Source organism: Bombina bombina, chromosome 5 (assembly GCF_027579735.1).
Source record: "Bombina bombina isolate aBomBom1 chromosome 5, aBomBom1.pri, whole genome shotgun sequence".
NCBI classification, from domain to species: domain Eukaryota; kingdom Metazoa; phylum Chordata; class Amphibia; order Anura; family Bombinatoridae; genus Bombina; species Bombina bombina.
The window spans coordinates 746324456-746350158 of NC_069503.1; the positions used below are offsets into that span (position 1 = coordinate 746324456).

At 39.1% G+C, this 25703-nt stretch overlaps 1 protein-coding gene across 1 annotated transcript in view; it reads right to left on the minus strand.

Annotated features, from left to right (window-relative positions):
• Positions 1–25703, minus strand: part of GPLD1 (glycosylphosphatidylinositol specific phospholipase D1) — a 220839-nt gene that overhangs the window by 12029 nt on the left and 183107 nt on the right. Inside the window, exons 18-20 of the mRNA XM_053714797.1 lie at positions 3762–3903; positions 2677–2779; positions 9–102 (exon numbers count right to left, since the gene is read on the minus strand). Of these exons, the coding sequence (XP_053570772.1) occupies positions 9–102; positions 2677–2779; positions 3762–3903 (339 nt within the window). The remainder of the gene's footprint in view (positions 1–8; positions 103–2676; positions 2780–3761; positions 3904–25703) is intronic.

Sequence of the window (25703 nt, forward strand, 5' to 3'; positions counted from 1 at the left end):
AGCCTTACTTTGAGAAGGTGCACCAACCAATAGCACTTGCTTACGAACTCCATTGATTGATAAAATTCCACTTGCAAATGATGAACCCAGTTTACTTTGTTCCTGCACAGGTTAGACTTACAATTACTTTTTCGTTATATTCAAAAAGTAAACTATAATGATTTATGTATACAAAAAAAGAAAAATAATAGTGTACCCTATTCAGGACTATCCTTGTAAGAGAAATATATCTAGTGTATTATTATGGCAACATAATCACACAGTTCCCAAAATTAGTAGACATGTGCAATTCGGAAATTCGGAGATTCGGATCGAACCGAATTTCCGAATTAAAATACTGCCGAATTTACCGAATAAATCCGAATTAGTTCAGATTTATTCTGTAAATTTGGATGGACATGGATTACACTAGTATTGTACAGTATATTAGGTTATATCACTCTGCTATGGGTTACACCTAATATACAGTACATAATACTAGTCTAATACACAGCACACATACCGAATTTCCAAATCGAACCGAATCCAGCCGAATTTTTTCGAATCCGAAACGAATCCGAAACAAATTCATTCAAAGTTTTCCGAATTCGAATCGATCCGAAACGAAATTCGAAAACCTCCAAATCGATTCGAACCGAACCGAAACAAATTTTTCGATCATGCACATATCTAAAAATTAGATTATACATGAACTTTAATATGTATCGCATACACAAATATAAATAGTACACACATGTACTGTAGACCCACAATCCGCTAGCTCAAATGTATTAAACAATAATGTTGTTTTTTTTTACTTTAATAAACAAATACCATTGATTTCGCAACCTCTAAATGTATGTTATTGTTACCACATCACAACACAAAATACTGTACTAGACCATTGTGTTTTCTCCCCCTAAATGTATTCACAATATCAATTTTACCTGCTCGGTTGCTGGAGTGTGTTTTCATTTGAACAAGCTACCTTTGCCTGTTGTATTCCCACCTATACTGTAAATTTCAATACTTAAAGGGACAGTAAACATACAAAATAATGTTATATAATTCTGCACATAGTGCAGAATTATATAACATTTTCTTAGCGGCAGCGTTATAAATCAAAAGCACTTCCAGATTTTTTATTCCAAAGTTGAACTCCGCTCACGGTTCTACTGAGCGGGTCTTATTGTTCAAAAGCGCTTTACAGGCGTGCTGTCTAGTCACAGCCTGCTCGATCCCCCCATTGAAGTGAATGTAGCTCGCTCCCACTACCAGATCAGAGCATTCACATTTACTTCAATGACGCAATTGGACGGGCTGTGACTAGACAGCGTGCCCGCAAAGCACTTTTAATCAACAAGACCCACTCAGTAGAACCTAGAACGGAGTCCAATTTTTGAATAAAAAGTCTGGAAATGCTTTAGATTTATAACGCTGTTGCTAAGATAATGTTATATAATTCTGCACTATGTATATATAGCATTATTTTGTATGTTTACTGTCCCTTTAAGTATTGGTTATAAAAAGTTTAAAAGAAATCACCAGTGGGGGCCGGGGGGCAGAGAGACAATAATTAATCTCTCCAGCTGGTTATATGTCACTGTAAACACATAAAACTAATTTTAAAGTACACTCTCCTTTTCAGTACATCTAAAAATGGCATTAGTGTGTTTTGACTATGCACAGAGGCAGTGTTATTTGTAAAAAGTCTTGAAATAGTGTTACAATAAAACCTAAGATGCCCGTTTTGCTTGGGTGCAAAGATTCATCACGGACTTTTAACACAAGCGTGCGTTTCAGTTTTGCACTCGTCATTTGAAGTATAGGAGTGTAAGTTAAAGGGCCACTGTAAGTAAATATTTTCTATGCCTGTTACTAACTAACAACCCCAAATACGCTTTTTATCAATAGCATTTCATTAACATATCTCTACTGTATATCAGAAATCTTGTCTGCAAATTTAATTGTTTTCCAAACCCACTCCGTGGGTATCCTTTGCTCTGTACCAATCCGTTTACAATACCTAGGTTTCAAAATGGCGCTTTAAACACAAACTTATTGGTTTAAGTATTTTGAACACTCAGTGCTGAAAATAGTGGGCAGGATAACGTGACATCATCGGCGAATAAAAGATATAACTTTTAGAATGTTATGAAACTTCGTTTTGGAGCAAATATAGGTCAGTAGGTTTTAATTAATGTTTATTAACTTTAATATGTTAGTTGTTTAGCTTAAAAATTATAACAGAAATAAATCCTTTAACAATATTTTTTTAAACATGCGACTTGTAATAGGTTCAAGCAGTAAAAATATTGCAGCCTCACAATCACATGTGCGCTTCTTGTGGTAATGATTGCGCTCCACTTGCAATCAAGGCGCTAATGTCTCCCCTAACTATATCTTTAAAGGGACATCAAGCCTCACATTTTTTCTTTCAGGATTCAGACAGAACATACAATATTTTTTTCTAACAAAGGATACCAAAAGAACAAAGTAAATTAGAACATAGATGTAAATTGGAAAGTTGATTAAAAATGTACGTTCTATTTGAATGATGAAACATTATTTTTGAGTTTCATGTTTCCTTGGTAACTGAAAACCAAACATATTGACATCAGAGTTTTGCAATACATAACTACAAATGCATAACAACAATACATAAAAGAGGTAAATGTGAAAAAGAATATTACTTACTTTCTCTCCGTGTATAAGGAATGTGGCATTTGTACTTGGGGGATAGAAACCATAGGCCTTTCCAACACTTTGAGAGCCAGTAGAAGAAAATTCACAGTCACTGCTATAAATAAAGTATAAATATAAATAAAGTATGCGTTATTTTTTGTGATTCAGTCTGACCAGTAGGGATGAGCGAATGTTTTGCAACATTCGAAAAATTAAACAAATGTTAACAAGTTAATTATTTTTCGAATTTTGAATGTTTGTGCAAACATTCTACATTTCTTTAATGTAATGGTATTTATAATGTTATCTTTAGATGTATTTTTTTCTAATTTGAATATTGCGTCATTCGAATCGAATTATTGGAAAAATTTGAGTCTATATATTTGTAATAATATTTCTAATGCTCTCTTTAAATGTAATATTTGAATTATGAAATAGAAATAGAAAAATTTGAATCAATATATCTGTATCTCTATTATGTGTCAATTTACTACAGCCCCTACCAGATGAACTATTGAACTTCCTAATAGTATTTGTTAAATTGAATGCTACATTCAAAATTTTGAATGTGGATATTAAATCTAATTATGAACATAAAAAAAGAAAGTAACATTAGAAAAGGGGAAATAACATTCAATTACCTAATTTTAATGGCTTTTCATTCTAATCAACATCTGATTGTTCGAAATGATTGTCTATTCTTTGTACCAAGCGAATTACACTTTCACCACATTCACCTATCCCTAGTGACCAGTAATATTAAGGCTACTTCCTCAAGCTTTAGTAGAGTTATTTCCACTAGTTTATGTAATTCTAATATCTTCCCAAGAAAGTTAAGCATTAAAGCAAAGAAAATAAAGCTTCAGTCTTTAAACTTCTATCATGTTAGATTTGAAATCCATTATGTTTACATTAGAGAGGATTAAAAGGTGAAAAGAGAAGCGGAAATTACCCTACACGATCACAGGTCATGTGACTGCAGGAGATGACTCTTACTCAACACTAATTTACATAAACAATAATTTAATATTTAAAAAAGAAACATATAAAAATAATAATAATATATTTGAGATTGTTTTCTTAACTGAATGACAAACCTCTTGCACTTGCTCCATGTTGGACTCCCAACCATTAGCAATGTTTTATTTCCGAGCCTATGACTATGCAAGGAGTAACCGAACCAAGCATAATCATGCTCCCCAACAATACTCCAGTCCGCTTCCTCTGCTAATAAACTACCTGGAGAAAAAAAACAAGATTTTTGGTTATCAAATGATATGTTTAGATAAATAACAAAATTGTTTTAAAAAAGTTATATTTAAAAATGTATCGATTGATCTAGTTATAGATTATGGCTATTGTTACAGGAACTTCCCAGACACAATGATATAAGTAAATACTTTTATTATATTTCTTCCTTGAATAGCAAAGTTAATGTAAATAGCAGATTCAAATACAGCAAGTGGTGATACATCTAAAGATGGTAAAGTGATGTCCGATAGAGAGCTCTTCTGCACAAGCGTTTGTACCAACTTGTCACATATACACCAATTGCTACAAGGTTCTACAGTTAAAATAAGTTAATTGTGTAAGTTAAAGTAGGCAGGTTTAACAAAACATAAACTTTGTGACATACGACATTAAAGCAGTGAAGATATAGTCATAGCTAAACACAGCCTGGTACTAAAACATTCCAAAAGGAGGAGGTGGATTGTGTGTAAGTGAAGCTGTGATTTTACTAAAAAAATTACTATAACTAAATACATCCACATTGTGTATATACATCGGCCATACTGATTGTATTATGGGGGTGATTTATCAAGCTGAGGCGGACAGGGGTGCTCATACTTTATATGTGTGGCGTTTAGCCTCCTTTTGTATATGAAACAAAAATTGGATGCTTATCCGTGAATATCCAAGATAACTCACTGTTGCTTCTTATGTGTGGTGTTCAGCCTCCTTGTGTCTGTGGAAATAGGAGACAAATTATGTCCATTCCTTGTCCGCTGTATATGTGCAGCGTTCAGCCTCTTAGTGATCTTGTGTTAATCGCCGTCTGTGATTGGCTGGTGAGTGTTGTTGCCTGTACATCACTCAGAGCATACCGGCGATTCCGACACTTTTGTGTCTAGTATATCCAGCACTGTTAGTTTGTAGTTAATCCTCCTGTTTGACAAGGATTAATGTTAATACGTGTTATACACGCAATAAAGGATCTTCTAAATACTATTCGCCTGTCTTCACCGTGCTTCTCCGCACTCCTAGAAGTTACACAGGTGTTAAAGTACTGTATACGTTCTTATCTCACAAGAGCTTTCAAATAAGTGCTTTCAGTATAAAAGTCCAGGTAGTGCAATTGTGCAATTAGTGTAAATAAGTGCCAAGAGTTCAGATGTGATTTGCCTCTTTTAAGGAGTATAGTCTATGCGTTTCACCCGCAATGGGCTTTATCAAGATACTCCAAGTACTACTCCATGTTCTTATATAGATTGTAACAGTCACTCATTGGTCCATTCGTTCCTGGATTTGATTGGACCAAATTCTCTATACCTCCAAGCGTCTTTTTAAGGTGGACTGATAAATAAAAGGTGGTGTATTCCACTAATAACATATTACAAACTTGAATAACTTATTCCAGGTGGACTGATAAATAAAAGTTGGTATATCCCACTAATAAAATATTGCAAACTCGAATATAAACATTATATATTAAATATATATAAAAAGCTTAATTGTTTCAATATACAACAGTTTTGAAATCTACTATAACTATATAAATATATATGTTGAACAAATACATTTCTTAATTTATGATAATATGAATATAGGAGGGCAATAATTTGATAGACTTGTACAGGGAGTGCAGAATTATTAGGCAAATGAGTATTTTGACCACATCATCCTCTTTATGCATGTTGTCTTACTCCAAGCTGTATAGGCTCGAAAGCCTACTACCAATTAAGCATATTAGGTGATGTGCATCTCTGTAATGAGAAGGGGTGTGGTCTAATGACATCAACACCCTATATCAGGTGTGCATAATTATTAGGCAAATTCCTTTCCTTTGGCAAAATGGGTCAAAAGAAGGACTTGACAGGCTCAGAAAAGTAAAAAATAGTGAGATATCTTGCAGAGGGATGCAGCACTCTTAAAATTGCAAAGCTTCTGAAGCGTGATCATCGAACAATCAGGCGTTTCATTCAAAATAGTCAACAGGGTCGCAAGAAGCGTGTGGACCAAGGCGAAAAATAACTGCCCATGAACTGAGAAAAGTCAAGCGTGCAGCTGCCAAGATGCCACTTGCCACCAGTTTGGCCATATTTCAGAGCTGCAACATCACTGGAGTGCCCAAAAGCACAAGGTGTGCAATACTCAGAGACATGGCCAAGGTAAGAAAGGCTGAAAGACGACCACCACTGAACAAGACACACAAGCTGAAACGTCAAGACTGGGCCAAGAAATATCTCAAGACTGATTTTTCTAAGGTTTTATGGACTGATGAAATGAGAGTGAGTCTTGATGGGTAAAATGAAGATAATCCAGCACCAGCTTATAACCACATGACTAAGGGGTACTGACCCCAAAACGTTGTGGTGTTCTGTGTCTGATCCTGTTCAAATAAAATTTTGGGATTTTTAGCAAGAGGAGCTACCCTTGTTTTTCTTCTTCAGTGAGTCTTGATGGGCCAGATGGATGGGCCCGTGGCTGGATTGGTAAAGGGCAGAGAGCTCCAGTCCGACTCAGACGCCAGCAAGGTGGAGGTGGAGTACTGGTTTGGGCTGGTATCATCAAAGATGAGCTTGTGGGGCCTTTTCGGGTTGAGGATGGAGTCAAGCTCAACTCCCAGTCCTACTGCCAGTTTCTGGAAGACACCTTCTTCAAGCAGTGGTACAGGAAGAAGTCTGCATCCTTCAAGAAAAACATGATTTTCATGCAGGACAATGCTCCATCACACGCGTCCAAGTACTCCACAGCGTGGTTGGCAAGAAAGGGTATAAAAGAAGAAAATCTAATGACATGGCCTCCTTGTTCACCTGATCTGAACCCCATTGAGAACCTGTGGTCCATCATCAAATGTGAGATTTACAAGGAGGGAAAACAGTACACCTCTCTGAACAGTGTCTGGGAGGCTGTGGTTGCTGCTGCACGCAATGTTGATGGTGAACAGATCAAAACACTGACAGAATCCATGGATGGCAGGCTTTTGAGTGTCCTTGCAAAGAAAGGTGGCTATATTGGTCACTGATTTGTTTTTGTTTTGTTTTTGAATGTCAGAAATGTATATTTGTGAATGTTGAGATGTTATATTGGTTTCACTGGTAAAAATAAATAATTGAAATGGGTATATATTTGTTTTTTGTTAAGTTGCCTAATAATTATGCACAGTAATAGTCACTGCACACACAGATATCCCCCTAAAATAGCTATAACTAAAAACAAACTAAAAACTACTTCCAAAACTATTCAGCTTTGATATTAATGAGTTTTTTGGGTTCATTGAGAACATGGTTGTTGTTCAATAATAAAATTAATCCTCAAAAATACAACTTGCCTAATAATTCTGCACTCCCTGTATATAGGTTATATCGATAATATCTATAAATTTATAAGATATGGGAGAATAATGCAAAGGATGTTAATTGTGCTTTCTAACTGGGACAGTGTTAATATTAGATGAGAAATTATAGATCTAATTCAGAATTTAATCCATTAGGTTGTAGTGTGTCGAAAGTGTGTAAAAGTTCTGCTTCTTTTTGTAATAATTGACTTTCAAAGTTCCCACCCCTCCAATTTCTTCTGATTTGATAAATACCCCAGAATTTAAAATCTGTTAGTTTGTTTGCATGCGCCTCTTTAAAGTGCTGATATAGATAAGTATCCATAAGTATCCAAGTTTGTCATTTTCTATGGTTCAGAGGTGTTCTCATATTCTCTACCTTAGGGTTCTGGTTGTTTCTCCTATATATTGCTTCTTGCACTAACATTCTATCATGCAGACTATCCCTTTATCCTGACATATAATCGTGTCATTGATTATATATTTTATTTATGTTTGCTGGGAAATAAATGCTTTGATTTTGGAACTATGCTGACATGACTTGCAGCCAAATCATGGAAAACAAAATTTAGCTTACCTGATAAATTTCTTTCTTTCTGGATATGGAGAGTCCACAATGTCATTCAATTACTAGTGGGAATATCACTCCTGGCCAGCAGGAGGAGGCAAAGAGCACAACAGCAAAGCTGTTAAGTGTCACTCCCCTACCCATAATCCCCAGTCATTCGACCAAAGGGAAATGGAAAAGGAATAACACAAAGGTGTAGAGGTGCCTGAGATTTAGTCAAAAATAAAGGGTGGGGTCGTGGACTCTCCATATCCGGAAAGAAAGAAATTTATCAGGTAAACATAAATTTTGTTTTCTTTCCTAAGATATAGAGAGTCCATGACGTCATTCAATTACTAGTGAGAACCAATACCCAAGCTAGAGGACACAGAATGAACAGGCAGGGAGAACAAGACAGGCAGACCTAAACAGATGGCACCACCGCTTGAAGAACCTTTCTCCAAAAGAGGCCTCAGCCAAGGCAAAAGTATCAAAGTTGGAAAATTTTGAAAAAGTATGCAGAGAGGACAAAGTTGCAGCCTTGCTTGAAACAAATAAAAAAAAGAAAACTTAAGGTGTACAGGGTAAGCAATTTTGTCATTCCTTGTATTATATAGAATCAGTCCATTCTCCTCTGAGAAAATTATACATACTAATTCAATTCCCACACACTCTCACTTCCTAGTTTGGTCAATCACAGTATGACAATATGAGGATCAGAATCCTCTATATGTGTAAATATAATTTCTGTACACTCTCACACTTGACTGTAACCCATAACCGTGTAGAGATTCAAATGTTCAAATTACACACATAGATCCTCACATAAATGCTGCTGTGTATACCTTTAATAGACAAGAATAGTATATGGAAACCTACCAGTAATGGATTGTCCCCAATCTGCGTATATATTGTATCCGTAAGTATGGCCAAATGCAAAGCCACCAATTACCGTGATACTGGAGCCCAGTTTTACAATGTATATAAAGGAACAGTCTTACCCTTGTTCTCTCCTCTCAATCCGAAGTAGTAGGACGACCAGCTCACTAGTACATCTCACAGCACTGCAAAACCTCTCCGCTGTGTAGCGTGTGACCTCACTTCATCAAAAAGCCAGTTCAGACGTCCATTGGATGATACGTGGGTGTGTGTGGGGAATTGCCGACCAATCCAGAGCAAATACTTCGCTTCCGAGATCAGTGCTTCACTAAGCGGCCCCAATGCACGTAGATTCAAAAAGTATGAAGAAAGGAGCACCGGATCTTGCGATAAAACCAACTTTATTCCAATAGATTATTAAAACATCTCTATCTTCAGCATACAATCAAGGGGATGTGAAGCAGGGTTCCCCCAGCTAGAATGCAACAATGGCTGACACGTATCGGTTTAACGCCGTACTCCAAGCCACTTAAAAAGCACTGGCATTGTGCTCCCTTAAAAAACAACCCAAGCTGTGTGATTGGTCCATAGCCCAGTAATACAGACCTGGCAGGTACTTGTAAACCTCACTAGATTATTGTGTACAGTAATACTGTTACTACCCTGTTCCACAGAAGCTTCATTTTTGAAAGCCCAAGAAGAAGGGACAGCTCTATTGGAATGAGCTGTAATTCTTTCATACTTCTCAACCAGAGGGAAAGAGAAGTAGAAGTAGCCTTCTGACCCTTACGCTTTCCTGAGAAACAAACAAACAGGGCAGAAGACTATTGAAAATCCTTAGTCGCCTGTAGGTGGAATTTTAGAACACGCACAACATCCAAGTTATGCAACAGACGTTCTTTAGGAGAAGAAGGATTGGGACAGAGAGAAGGAACAACAATTTCCTGATTAATATTTCTATCTGAAACCACTTTAGGAAGAAACCCCAATTTAGTACAAAGAACCACCTTATCCGTGTGAAAGATAAGGTAAGGCGAATCATACTGCAAAGCCGAGAGTTCTGAAACTTTCCGAGCAGAAGAGATAGCAATAAGAAACAAAACCTTCCAAGATAGCAACTTAATATCTATGGAATGCATTGGCTCAAACGGAGCCTGCTTCAAAACTTTAAGAACAAGATTAAGGCTCCAAGGAGGAGCAACAGGTTTAAACACAGGCCTGATTCTGACAAGAGCCTGACAAAAAGATTGAACATCTGGCACAACCGCCAGATGCTTGTGAAACAAAATAGATAATGCAGAAATCTGACCTTTCAGAGAACTGACTGACAACCCTTTCTCCAGACCTTCCTGGAGAAAAGACAACATTCTAGGAATCCTCACCCTACTCCAAGAGTAGCCCTTAGACTCACACCAATAAAGGTATTTACGTCATACCTTATGTTAATTATTTCGAGTAAAAGGCTTGCTAGCCTGGATCATGGTCTCAAGGACCAACTCGGAAAATCCACACTTAGACAGAACTAAGCATTCAATCTCCAAGCAGCTTCAGAGAAATGAGATTTGGATGGAGGAATAGACCCTGAGTTAGAAGGTCCTTCCTCAGAAGAAACCTCCAAGGTGGCTGAGATGACATCTTCACTAGTTCTGCATACCAGATCCTGCGAGGCCATGCAGGAGCTATTATAATTACCAATGCTCTCTTTTGTTTGATATGAGCAATAACTCGTGGAAGGAGCGCAAACGGAGGAAACAGGTATGCTAGACTGAAAATCCAATGAACTGCCAGAGCATCTATCAGAGCGGCCTGAGGATCTCTTAACCTTGAACCGTAACTTGGAAGCTTGGCATTCTGCCGAGATGCCATCAGATCCAACTTCGGCACCCCCCATTTGAGGGTTAACCTGGAGAACACCTTCGGATGGAGAGCCCACTCCCTGGGATGAAATGTCTGTCTGCTCAGGAAATCCGCTTCCCAGTTGTCCACTCCAGGAATGTAGATGGCAGATAGACAACAATGGTGAGCTTCTGCCCACTGAATAATCCGTGCCACCTCCTTCATGGCTAAGGAACTTAGAGTTCCTCCCTGGTGGTTGATGTAAGCCACTGAGGTGATGTTTTACGACTGAAACCTGATAAACTGGGCTAAAGACAATTGAGGCCAAGCCAAAAGAGTATTGTAAATCGCTCTCTACTGCAAGATGTTTATGGGGAGAGCAGACTCCTCCCAAGTCCATAGTCCCTGCCCCTTTAACGAGTCCCAGACTTCTCCCCAGCCTAGCAGGCTGGCGTCCGTGGTCACAATCACCCAGGAAGGTCTCCGGAAGCATGTGCCCTGAGACAGATGGTCCTGAGAAAGCCACCACGGGAGAGAGTCTCTTGTCGACTGGTCTAGATCTATACTCTGAGACAGATCCGAATGGTCTCTGTTCCCTTTGTCTGAGCATGCATAATTGCAGAGCTCTCAAATGGAATTGAGCAAAGGGAATGATGTCCATGGAAGCAACCATCAGACCAATTACCTCTATACATTGAGCCACTGATGGCCGAACAGTGAGAAAAGAGAGGCAAGAGAAGAGAATTTTGGATTTCCTGTCCTCCGTCAGAAAAATGTTTATGGATGGGGAATCTATTATGGTCCCTAAGAAAACCACCCTTGTAGCTGGAACAAGGGAACTCTTTTTCAGATTCAGTTTTCAACCGTGGGAACGTAGAAAAGACAGCAAGATCTCTGTATGAGAGTTTGCTTGCTGAAAATATGGCGTTTGAACCAATATGTTGTCCAGGTATGGCACCACTGCAATTCCCCAAGACCTGATCACTGCCAAGAGAGCCCCCAGAACCTTTAAGAAAATTCTGGGAGCTGTGGCAAGTCCAAATGGAAGAGCCGCAAACTGAAATTGTTTGTGTAGAAAGACGAATCTTAGGAATTTGTTATTATCCCTGTAGATGGGAACATGAAGATACTCGTCCTTCAGGTCTATGGTCATCATAAACTGACCCTCTTGGACCAAAGGTTGAATGGAACAAATGGTTTTCATTTTGAAGGACGGTACCCTGAGAAACTTATTGAGGCACTTTAGGTCTAAAATGCGTCGAAAAGTTCCCTCTTTTTGGGAACCACAAACAGATTTTAATAGAATTCTAGACCCTGTTCCCTTACTGGAACTGGAACAATCACTCCCAGGGAGAAAAGGTCCTGAGCGCAGTTCAAGAATGCCACTCTTTTTACCTGGTCTGCAGATAATCTTGAGAGGTGGAATCTGCCCCTGGGAGGGAAAGTTTTGAATTCTATTTTGTAACCCTGAGATACTATGTCCACAGCCCAAGGATCTGGGACATCTCGTCTCCACGTTTGACCGAACAGGGAAAGTCTGCCCCCACTTGATCCGATCCTGGCCCGGGGGGCCGACCCTTCATGCTGACTTAGACTCAGCCCAGGGGTTCTTTGATTGCTTCCCCTTATTCCAAGACTGATTGGGCTTCCAAGAAGACTTTGACTGCTCCTGCTTGGAAGAGGGAGAGGAAGACTTTTGACCTTTGAAGTTACGAAAGGAACGAAAATTACTTTGACGTCCTTTAAGCCTGTTCTTCTAGTCTTGTGGTAGAAAAGACCCTTTTCCACCTGTAATATCAGAAATTATTTCTGCCAGACTACGTCCGAACAATGTCTTACCCTTGTAAGAAAGTGCCAGAAGCTTGAACTTAGAGATAACATCAGCTGACCAAGATTTTAGCCACAATGCCCTACGGGCTATGGCAGAGAAGCCAGACATCTTGGCTCCCAGTCTAATAACTTGCATGTTATCATCACAAATAAAGGAATTGGCTAGTTTGAGAGCCTTAATCCTATTTTGTATCTCCTTCAACTGAGTCTCTACTAAAATTGATTCAGACAAGGCATTGCACTAATAAGATGCCGCACTTGCTACTGTGGTAATACAAACTGCAGGTTGCCACTGAAGACCTTGATGAACATACATCTTCTTCAAATAAGCTTCCAGCTTTTTGTCCCTGGTATCCTTAAAAGAGCAGCTATCCTCTATAGGGATCGTAGTTCTCTTAGTCTGAATCTGAGATTTCACCCTCAGAGGCTACCGACATATCCTCCTCATCAGACTTATGAGGGAGGGCAACCTGCGTAGCAGTAGGTTGAACAGAAACCTTACTATCTGAATGTCTAATTTTACTCTTGCGTTTTCCCAGCCTAGGAAAAGCAGATATCTCAGAAGATACCCGTGCAGCAAAATCTGCAGGCAAATAAACTCCTCCAGAAGGCTGAGAGGAACTGCAGGGCACTGTATGTGACACCATAGAGGCTTGAGACGATTGAGGAGAAAACTGTAGCATTGCCTGAACAGCATCATCCTGAGAGACATTGGCACAGAGGGCAACAATTTATCTTTAAATTGAAGTGTTCTAGCTAAGCATACAGCACAGAATTGCATAGGCAAAACAATTTGTGCCTCAAGGCTTAACAAGCATTTGTCAAAAGACAGTCTTGGTCCATGTCCATAATACTTAATAAAACATTTCCTAAATTGTAGAAATTTTTTAAATGCACTGTCACTCTTAGAATTTTTAATACCACAGCCGCTTAACGTTATGCAAAAATTCTTTAAAATAATAAACCAATCAGGCCCCCTACACCTCAGACAGGCTGAGGTGCCTTACCATAACACTTATACACAATTTGGCTGCCAGAAGTCTCTAAAATGATCTACAGTATATACACATATCAAGAGAGAGTAGATCCCACCAAATAAGTGAGATCTAAAAGTCTAGATATCTAGGACCTATATATCTACATCAACATCAAATGAAAAGCTGAAAAGAAAGATTTATACACAAAAATTACATATTTATTAATACAATATAAACATTAAAAACAACACATGATGGGGTCCCCCAACTAAAGATAAATAAAAGTTCAATATTATAACTGGTTAGCAAATAGCAACTGTGGTGCACCACAAGAGCTACAGTTAGCAGTCAATGCCATAGAGCACTCTCCAAAAGAGCAGAATAGAAGGCAATGCATGTTAGCAAAGGTGCAAAAGCTTAGGTGCAAAGGCAAGCCAGTTGGAAAAGTAAATGTCATAAGATACACAGACAACCCGTTATATCCTTAATCAGTGAGCATATGGTACCCCCACCAAAGGTGGATGATGATAAACACACTTACGAATCCAAAGGAAACTGCACTTTCAGATGATAGGTGCAGACCGCAGCCAGAGGTTTCCCCGGTGCCACCGGTCAATTAAATACTTGAAGTATCCATATGCAGAATTCCTCACTTTTGACCAATAAGTCTTTTAGGGGGTCAATAGATGCCAGTTGTTATGTAAAATAGTTCAGATTTTTCCCCAATGGGAATTATATTTAGTAATGAACCTTATCTTTGTATCAATAGTGTCACTACTAGATTTTTGAGGGTTCTGTTAAATTCTTCATTTTTGCTTTGAACAAGGCTCTTTTTACACACCTCCTGGAATAGCCCCATTCATAAAATCTGTTGGCCATTTCACTTTTCTGTTTGTTAAACGTGTAATCATCAGGGCAAATTCTATGCAATCTTAAAAATTGCCCTTATGGTATACCCCTTTTGAGGTTTTCAGGGTGATGGCTAGATCCCAAAAGTAGGCTATTGGATGCTGTGGGTTTTCTATACACCTCATTTACAATCGCATTCTCCTTTTTACTAATCAGTAGGTCAAGGAAGCTAATGCTATTACAGTCATCTTTGCAAGTTAGAACTATATTAAGGTCATTCTGATTCAATATGGACACAAAGTCCAGAAGTTCCTGTTCAGTTCCTTCCCACAAAATTAGAATATCATCTACATAATGGATCCATAGGGCCACATGCTCCTCCACCCAGGCTGCGTGTTCACCAAACACAATGTTATTTTCCCACCAACCAAGGTGTAGGCATGCGTAGGTGAGGGCATTTTTGTTTATAATACTTTCCATTGAACAAAAAAAGTTATTCTCCAATACAAATTGTAGCAATTGAGGTATAAATTGTGTGTGTTTGTCATACCCTGATCCCCTAGTGTCAAGAAATGATTTACTCGCCTTAATTCCTACTGAATGAGGGATGGAAGAATATAATGACTCAACATCTAGGGAGACTAGTCTAGTATTATCAGTTACTGTTTTGCCATCCAGTTTCTTGATAACATTGGTAGAGTCTTGGACAAATGTCCTTAACTCAGTTACGAAAGGCTGCAAGAAGAAGTCCACGTATCTGCTAACCCCTTCAGTCGGTCCCCCTATCCCCGAAATAATGGGGCGTCCCGTTTTTTTTTTTTTTAAAGAGATTTATGTAATTTTGGGATCCAATAAAATACAGGGGTTTTGGGTTTGGCATTACACAAATAACTATGTTTTTGACTGTTAATTAAATTTGATATCCTGGCATCATTCAAAGGAAACAGTAATTCATTATGTGATCTCTTAAAATCATCACTTGTCACTTGAATATATTGATCAGTATCGGTTAACTGCTGCCTGGCTTTACTAATATAGTAATCTTGATCCAATATGGTACTAGATTACTATATTAGTGATGCCAGGAGACAAGTGATGATTTTAATAGATCAAATAATGAATTACTGTTTCTTTTGAATGATGCTAGGACATTTGTCCAAGACTCTACCGATGTTATCAAGAAACTGGATGGCACTTCATCTGAAGTGCAGTTTCCTTTGGATCCGTGAGTGTGTTTATCATCATCCGCCTTTGGTGGGGGTACCATGTGCTGGCTGATTAAGGATATAACAAGTTCTCTGTGGATCTTATGACATTTGCTTTTCCAACTGACTTGCTAGACGCCTTTGCACCTACTCTTTTGCACCTTTGCTAACTTGCATTGCCTACTATTCTACTCTTTTGGAGAGTGCTCTACAGTATTGACTGCTAACTGTAGCTCTTGTGGTGCACCACAGTTATTATTTACTAACCGGTTATAACCTTGAACTTTTATTTATCTTTAGTTGGGGGACCCCATCATGTGTTGTTTTTAATGTTTATATTGTATTAATAAATATGTCATTTTTGTGTATAAATCTTTCTTTTCAGCTTTTCATTTAATGTTGATGTAGATATATAGGTGCTAGATACCAAGACTTTTAGATCTCACTTATTTGGTGGGATATACTCTCTCTTGATATGTGTATATAAATTATCTTTCTCGGTTGCACTATTATCTTTGATTAAATTAATTATTGTGAAGTGAGCATTACTGTTTTCTGTTTTTTGTTTTCTCTAAAATGATCACATAGTAGATCAACACTGAAGAGACTGAAATTCAATGACGCCGCTCCGCTCTGTGACAGCAGAGAAAAGTCACATGACCGGCAGAGAGAGGAAACTACGCAGCAAGTAAAAGGTGCGCGTTTCCCTCTGCCTACAACACCGGAGCTTAATTTACACAAACGCTCAAGCAGTCTGGTCAGTTAGCCTGTTCTAGCTAAGCAAGCAAAGAAAACCAACTGCCAAATTTTAAGTTTATACATAAATCCTTGTATAAAACATAAGTATTTCAACAAAATTAACCCAAAGAGGAAAAACGTCCCAATAAAGGGAAGATTAACCCCTAGTCTCAACATAGATAATATGCCTGCCCACTGCCAAAGAAAATCCTGTATAAAGAATTTTTCAAAATGTCCCCATCTACTGCATATGACATATTCTTCTGAAGTGCAAGTCTCCAAGACCTAGACAAGACAAAAGCACTTTCCTGCAGTCTAGCTGTCCGGCAGGAAGATAGCTCACATGGCGTGAAAGGACAAATATTCCTTACAGAGACCTGTAGAAAAAGAAAGAACAGAGTAACCAACTGTGGCTTTCTGTACCATGGGCAGCAATGTGTTAGGAAACAAAGCAGGGACTACCTCAAAACTTCTGTAAAACCACCACTACTCTTCTGAAGAGATTGATGTGGACTCAGCTAAACCCAAATCCTTGCTTGCAGGGAAAAGCACCCGAAAAAGGAATTAATTTCTTCAGACACCAAACTTCACCTCCTCCATTGACAGAGGCAAAGAGAATGACTGGGGATTATGGGTAGAGAAGTGACACTTAACAGCTTTGCTGTGGTGCTCTTTGCCTCCTCCTGCTGGCCAGGAGTGATATTCCCACTTGTAATTGAATGACGTTGTGGACGCTCCATATCTTTGGAAAGAAGCCTTTTAGATCATTACCCATAAGGTCTAACAGACAAATAGAGCTTATGGGTAATGATATAGATTAAAAATAAAATACATGTACAGGGAGTGCAGAATTATTAGGCAAATGAGTATTTTGACCACATCATCCTCTTTATGCATGTTGTCTTACTCCAAGCTGTATAGGCTCGAAAGCCTACTACCAATTAAGCATATTAGGTGATGTGCATCTCTGTAATGAGAAGGGGTGTGGTCTAATGACATCAACACCCTATATCAGGTGTGCATAATTATTAGGCAACTTCCTTTCCTTTGGCAAAATGGGTCAAAAGAAGGACTTGACAGGCTCAGAAAAGTCAAAAATAGTGAGATATCTTGCAGAGGGATGCAGCACTCTTAAAATTGCAAAGCTTCTGAAGCGTGATCATCGAACAATCAAGCGTTTCATTCAAAATAGTCAACAGGGTCGCAAGAAGCGTGTGGAAAAACCAAGGCGCAAAATAACTGCCCATGAACTGAGAAAAGTCAAGCGTGCAGCTGCCAAGATGCCACTTGCCACCAGTTTGGCCATATTTAGAGCTGCAACATCACTGGAGTGCCCAAAAGCACAAGGTGTGCAATACTCAGAGACATGGCCAAGGTAAGAAAGGCTGAAAGACGACCACCACTGAACAAGACACACAAGCTGAAACGTCAAAGACTGGGCCAAGAAATATCTCAAGACTGATTTTTCTAAGGTTTTATGGACTGATGAAATGAGAGTGAGTCTTGATGGGCCAGATGGATGGGCCCGTGGCTGGATTGTTAAAGGGCAGAGAGCTCCAGTCCGACTCAGACGCCAGCAAGGTGGAGGTGGAGTACTGGTTTGGGTTGGTATCAAAGATGAGCTTGTGGGGCCTTTTCGGGTTGAGGATGGAGTCAAGCTCAACTCCCAGTCCTACTGCCAGTTTCTGGAAGACACCTTCTTCAAGCAGTGGTACAGGAAAAAGTCTGCATCCTTCAAGAAAAACATGATTTTCATGCAGGACAATGCTCCATGACACGCGTCCAAGTACTCCACAGCGTGGCTGGCAAGAAAGGGTATAAAAGAAGAAAATCTAATGACATGGCCTCCTTGTTCACCTGATCTGAACCCCATTGAGAACCTGTGGTCCATCATCAAATGTGAGATTTACAAGGAGGGAAAACAGTACACCTCTCTGAACAGTGTCTGGGAGGCTGTGGTTGCTGCTGCACGCAATGTTGATGGTGAACAGATCAAAACACTGACAGAATCCCTGGATGGCAGGCTTTTGAGTGTCCTTGCAAAGAAAGGTGGCTATATTGGTCACTGATTTGTTTTTGTTTTGTTTTTGAATGTCAGAAATGTATATTTGTGAATGTTGAGATGTTATATTGGTTTCACTGGTAAAAATAAATAATTGAAATGGGTATATATTTGTTTTTTGTTAAGTTGCCTAATAATTATGCACAGTAATAGTCACCTGCACACACAGATATCCCCCTAAAATAGCTATAACTAAAAACAAACTAAAAACAAACTAAAAACTACTTCCAAAACTATTCAGCTTTGATATTAATGATTTTTTTGGGTTCATTGAGAACATGGTTGTTGTTCAATAATAAAATTAATCCTCAAAAATACAACTTGCCTAATAATTCTGCACTCCCTGTATATAGATAATTACCTTTTAACTTTTGAGACATACACATTCAATGTTAAAATACTTTTGCATAGATATTCATAGAGTATTGATATTGTACAACTATCATATCCAGGGCCGTCTTTAACACAGGGCAAAAAGGGCAGCTGCCCAGGGCCCAGTCTTTGTTGAGAGTCCTGGTTCATGCCAGACTGCTGATGTAATGTGACATGGGGGGCACACACAATCAGTCCTAATATGGTCACAGTCAAAAGTTCTCTGCTTATATTTATTTGTGAGAAACTGTGACAGACCGTGCTGGTGTCATGTGACATGTGCTGTTTTAGATGTGCACTGTGCAGCACTGAATGCTAAGCCCTAACTCGGCATCCAGCCAATCCCACTGCATCAGAAAAGGTCCTGTTGGGGTTACCACTGTTACCAGGTAACTGCTCTGGTGGTGGGGATTGTTTCTGGGTAGGGCTGACTGTAGGCGCATGCAGCAGAAAGATGGAGCGGCAGGCGCGTGAGGATTTGAGCATCTGTTCAGCTCTCTTCAGTCTTGAGGCTGTGTGACTCGTCTCACACTGCATCCATGCAGCCTTGGAAAGACAGCATCCAGTCTGCTGGTCCCCTTAGCCCTGCTCTTCTGCTGTGGCCCTAAGATCAACTAACTGTAGTTTGTTAGGGGAACAGTGCTTTGTAGAAAGGTGTCAGTGGGAAAAATAAGTGAGTGCACACACGCCCCTCCCGCATGCAGCATCATCTAGTGCAGGGTGAGAGGGAACTTGTTCCTAGCAAAGAAGTGACATGTGCTGCTGTAGCTGATGTATAGTGTTAGGCTGATACTTCACACATTAAGTTAAGGTTTATTTTTATAGTTTTTTTTTTCTCTCTGTCTCAGATTTTACAGCTTCCAATAGTAGTTCTGCTGTTCCAGTCAGTAAACTTATATTTGTCTGCACCTCCATGTTTCCTCCTCAGTTTTTACCTTGCTTTGCTCCTGTTGGCTGCCTTAACTCTCTTTTACTAGCTAACCTCACTCCAGAATCACATTCAAAAGCATATTAAATTAATCCACAGTGTTTACATATTTATTTACTTATTAGTACTGCTTAGGTCCAGTTTCACATATTGCAATTTATTTCATTTTTTTAAATGATTAGCCCAGCTGTGGATGATCCACTGCTGGGCTAATAATTTAAAAAAAAAAAAAAAATATAACATAAATTGATTTAGTTGTTTTTTGGGGTGGAGAGCGAAATTTCATTGGGGGGGGGGGGGCGCAAGAAAATGTTTGCCCAGGGTCCAGTCAGTATTAAAGACGGCCATGATCATATCAGATCCGCATAGCGGAATCAAATTGTTTTTATATACATAACATTTGTTTAGAACTTTACTTTAAGACACTTAGGCCTAGATTTGGAGTTTGGCGGTAAAAGGGCTGTTAACGCTCCGCGGGCTTTTTTCTGGCCGCACCATAAATTTAACTCTGGTATCGAGAGTTTAAACAAATGCTGCGTTAGGCTCCAAAAAAGGAGCGTAGAGCATTTTTACCGCAAATGCAACTCTCGATACCAGAGTTGCTTACGGACGCGGCCGGCCTCAAAAACGTGCTCGTGCACGATTCTCCCATAGGAAACAATGGGGCTGTTTGAGCTGAAAAAAAACCTAACACCTGCAAAAAAGCCGCGTTCAGCTCCTAACGCAGCCCCATTGTTTCCTATGGGGAAACACTTCCTACGTCTGCACCTAACACTCTAACATGTACCCCGAGTCTAAACACCCCTAACCTTACACTTATTAACCCCTAATCTGCCGCCCCCGCTATCGCTGACACCTGCATATTTTTTTTAACCCCTAATCTGCCGCTCCGTAAACCGCCGCAACCTACGTTATCCCTATGTACCCCTAATCTGCTGCCCTAACATCGCCGACCCCTATATTATATTTATTAACCCCTAATCTGCCCCCCTCAACGTCGCCGACACCTGCCTACACTTATTAACCCCTAATCTGCCGAGCGGACCTGAGCGCTACTATAATAAAGTTATTAACCCCTAATCCGCCTCACTAACCCTATCATAAATAGTATTAACCCCTAATCTGCCCTCCCTAACATCGCCGACACCTACCTTCAATTATTAACCCCTAATCTGCCGAGCGGACCTCACCGCTACTATAATAAATGTATTAACCCCCTAAAGCTAAGTCTAACCCTAATACTAACACCCCCCTAAGTTAAATATAATTTACATCTAACGAAATAAATTAACTCTTATTAAATAACTTATTCCTATTTAAAGCTAAATACTTACCTGTAAAATAAATCCTAATATAGCTACAATATAAATTATAATTATATTATAGCTATTTTAGGATTAATATTTATTTTACAGGCAACTTTGTAATTATTTTAACCAGGTACAATAGCTATTAAATAGTTAAGAACTATTTAATAGTTACCTAGTTAAAATAATAACAAATTTACCTGTAAAATAAATCCTAACCTAAGATATAATTAAACCTAACACTACCCTATCAATAAATTAATTAAATAAACTACCTACAATTACCTACAATTAACCTAACACTACACTATCAATAAATTAATTAAACACAATTGCTACAAATAAATACAATTAAATAAACTAGCTAAAGTACAAAAATTAAAAAAGAACTGTTACAAAAAATAATAAAATATTTACAAACGGGGGCGGAGCCGACCCCCGAGGTAACAAGACGTCCTACTACAGAGCTCCTGAAGGCAGAGATTTAAAATAATAATTTATGGCGTTTTAAGTGCCTAAATAATGTGTATCTTCTTCTGGGCATAATATCAGGACATGGTTTTTGTATCTAAGCCTAAGATAAAACTGCCGACATAGAAATTTATTAGCTAGCTGAAACTCTGGCAGAAAGCCCGGCACCAGGACTGCCAGATACTCCTCTGACGGATTAGCCTACTGCCTGGCACCCCACCTAGCTGAATATCAGTCTCCTTGTTTCACCCTCAAAATGGAGGAGTTTCCAGCCTGCCTTATTTCCCTACTGGAGGGCATAAGCAGCAAAGCCGACAGACACTTCCACGGCCTACAAACTACCCTTATTGAGCTCAGCTTCTACATAGATGCACGCAGGGACGGTCCGATCGAGTCTCAGCCAGCATCTCACAAAAGCCGGAAAATTGCGACCTAATGCAGCCACATTCTGACGCTCCACTCCACACCACGGCGGTGGTGTCAGGCTCCATGGGATCTGCCCTATCTATTATCGGATACCACCCCCGGACCTTCTCCTCTCTGTACCTGAGCTCCCGGGCAGCTCTGACACCTGCCGCATTCAAGATCCTGGGAGATGCGGCTGAACACTGTGGACAATTAGTAACGATGATCCACATCCTAGCTAAAGTTTCTACAGCTTGGGGGAGAAGGGTCCGGACTGCAGACCTGCCCTGTTTCCACGAGAGCAAAGCTCCTCATCACCCTCTCTCGCAGATGATTCACTTCACCAGCTGAGTTCACCCAGAGACTAGCCGAGATCCCCAAGCCTATGTTAAAATTGGAGTAGGCTAGAAAAGATATATTCACCCCACAAGGGCCTTCCCTTTGACTCCCAGTGACTCAAGTTTTTGTGCATGTCTTAGTTTGACCCCTACAATTGAGTTAGTTTCTGATACCCCATCTTATTTGTTTGTAGGTGTATATGATGTATCTCTAATTAGAATTCTTGACATATTAGATAGGGTTTAGACAAGTTGATTTTAGTTTCTTAGTTTTCCTTTTTAAAATCTTAGCTATTGGGACTGAATGTTTATGTGGTTGCTACCATTATTTATAAGTGCCATATATCCTGTTGTCCCTAGAAGGTGGCGTTTGGGTAAGATTATATTTATTCTATGTTTATTTACATATGCCTGACCCCAAACATCCACATGCCCACAAATCTGCTAAAACACTCCAAATCTATCCTAACTTTAAACCTTCCCAGACCGGTACTAATAGTGGCGGTGCACCATCCCACAAATATAATATTGTTTAGACTACCTTCCTGGCTTGGCACATTCTGAGACAGCCCCAACACTGGAGTATTGCCATCGCTCTACAATTATTCTATAAGCTATAGGCAGAAGCATACCTCCATGTCAGTCTAGAAATAGCTCCATATGGCCATAATGCTCAATTTTATACTTTTTCTTCACCCTAAATCAGGTTATCAGAATAATTTGTCCTCTTCAAATATTCTAGCTAATATTTTGTACCATTATACAGCAGTGGTGTAGACAGTGATTCCCATATCTCATAAGGTGTCACAGAGCCCTACCCATTTGTAGTCAGCCTACGGTAACAATTCACACATAAGAATTTGAATTGATGCATGCGGTAGCGCTAGCGTCTGCAATATCCAGTTAGACTCCTGTTCAAGTTTTCATCTCCTCCAGATGAGGGTCACTCATATAGACAGCTCGCTTAAGATTAATAACCTATATCACCTAACTTTACTACTGCAGTTAAAATATCTTGTTTGAGGAGATAATGCTGTGCATAACTATACCTTACATTACCCTCTAGGCGTTTAGCTCTCATAGCGCACACTTATAATACTAGACGAATAGGTCTGTGTTTTGTATTATTTTCTCTAGGTGATTAACTCTCACAACACATGTGACTTGTACTGCACTAACTTGTTCATGTGGTATGTTACCTCCTCTAGATTTTTCGCTCTCAGGTTTTTTTTTTTTTTCTCCTTAGGGGCATTTAGATGTACTAGAGATGATTATACTATAATATTGGTCTTGAACACCTTGTTAGATATCTCCTCTCTGAAATGTACAGGTTCTTAGGCAACACCCAGTTAAATTTCCATCCATAGGCGCTATAGTGCACAAAGCATCCTATTACCTAGAATCTATTTTGCTTTACACTTAAACTTACACTGCTAGCCATTATAGACGTGGTTTTTGTGGCTGTGTTCATCATTGAGGTAAATCCTCGGAAATGTTGCTCATTGTTACCAAACCACTAGGATGTGGGATTTGAAATATTTGTAATTCCATTCTATATGGGACTTCAATGTCAACATATACAAATTTTTTAAAGAGTATTTCTTTCTGGATGTATACTATCATGTTATACCCCGATGTGTACTTTAACTTGCCCTAGCAATATAGGTATTGACCTAAACATATTTGTCCCCAGACCTCGCTCAACTACTTGAAATAGTTCACAGCTCATTAATAGGACTGAGTTATAAAAGACTCTTGTTACTGCCTATACTATTCTGTGTTGGTATGGAAACCTTAGCTTTACCCCTTAATTAGAGCATCTTACTTTTGTATTAGTATTAATGACCAAATTACTTTTTTAACTAAAATGGTTATAGAACTGTATTATATTACTATATTTTGACGCACATAACAATCACGCATGCTTACCCCTTGTACAACTCTAGTAATGTATACATAAACTGTTATTTTACCAGTCCTCTACTTTATAGCGGTTGATATATTAGATACAGCTTATGAAGTGTTTCTGCTACTACATTCAGTCCTAGCTGAGCGAGATAATTTAGTTATTTCATAAAAGAGTGAGGGCCGTGAGGTAGACTTATGTAACGCGTATACTAATTTCCCTACTGTGATGTGTATTTATTTTCTAGTCCATTGCAGGTTGCCATATAGAGATTCCTCACAGCAGGCATGGCTCCATTTTTTCTCTGCGCGAGCAGAGGAATAGGGAGTTAACATTTCCAATGTATTGTTCTTGTTTAGGTAGTGTTTGTTTAATTATAAGTTTAATGTCAAAACTGTATACGCTTGGAGAATGGGGTTGATGTGTGATGTCTGATACTGTCATTCATGAAGAGATGTTTAATCCCTGGGAATCAGTTAAGACTATTCTTCTATATATATTTCATTATGGTTATCCTTTGGGGTTCCCTGCACTATTTCCCTATGATGCACGAGCGGACTGTCGGCGGCCGAGACAGTTTGCTATGGCTTTAATGGGTCTTAACATGTCCATAGTTGTCATACCCGACAAACCCTGATATAGTAGATATGTAGCTTCAGACTCAGCACCACCTCATTACTAGAGCACATCATTTATGATTGCTAGGCTCCTCTCCTCCCTTTCCCGCCGGTACTGGTTGCCTGCGGGTCATACCCCTACTCCCTTTCCCCTCATCGCCCTTAGGTGGCATCTCCCCTGGAGAGGAGCTCATCTAGAAGCCCCCTATATATCTCATCTTATACCATGTATGCTACCATTTGTCCTATATCTCATAGTGCATTCATCCTAATACCTCTTTCTGAGAGTAACTGATCCAGAATATAATTGTATTCTTTTTATACACAAAGGCCTAGGGACTTTTATCAGGGTTCCACTTAAGTATTCTTCTAGAGAGCAGACATCATGATAATAACCTGGGAAGCTCGTTAGCTCCAATATCACTTAGGGCTCCGCCCCCCGCCCTTACCTTTAGCTACTGTTCACCCTTATTGTAAGTGAACAAATAAGCGGTGTTTATCCGCAATTGTTAATACATAATTATAAGTCTTTCTTATATCCCTTTTTTATTTACATAGAATCCAAATACATCTTTATATTGTATTCAGTCTACCATACTATAGGATATACAAGTTGTTCTGGATATTTAAACTGTGAATGGTACTTTTCATCTTTCTGTGTTGTAACATAGGAAATAAAACGAAAAAGAGGTAATGCCAGATTGTGATTACTTCCTGTTATGCTAGAGATTTATGGTTTGACAAAACCTCAGAGGTGACGTTTTTCAATTCTATGTATAATGTTTATTGAATGTTACCCTTGTATATCTGGTATTCCTCAATAAAAAACTTTGATTCTAAAAAAAAAAAAAAAAAATATTTACAAACATAAGAAAAATATTACAACAATTTTAAACTAATTACACCTACTCTAAGCCCCCTAATAAAATAACAAAGCCCCCCAAAATAAAAAATTCCCTACCCTATTCTAAATTAAAAAAGTTACAAGCTCTTTTACCTTACCAGCCCTGAACAGGGCCCTTTGCGGGGCATGCCCCAAGGATTTCAGCTCTTTTGCCTGTAAAAAAAAACATACAATACCCCCCCCCAACATTACAACCCACCACCCACATACCCCTAATCTAACCCAAACCCCCCTTAAATAAACCTAACACTAAGCCCCTGAAGATCTTCCTACCTTGTCTTCACCATACCAGGTTCACCGATCCGTCCTG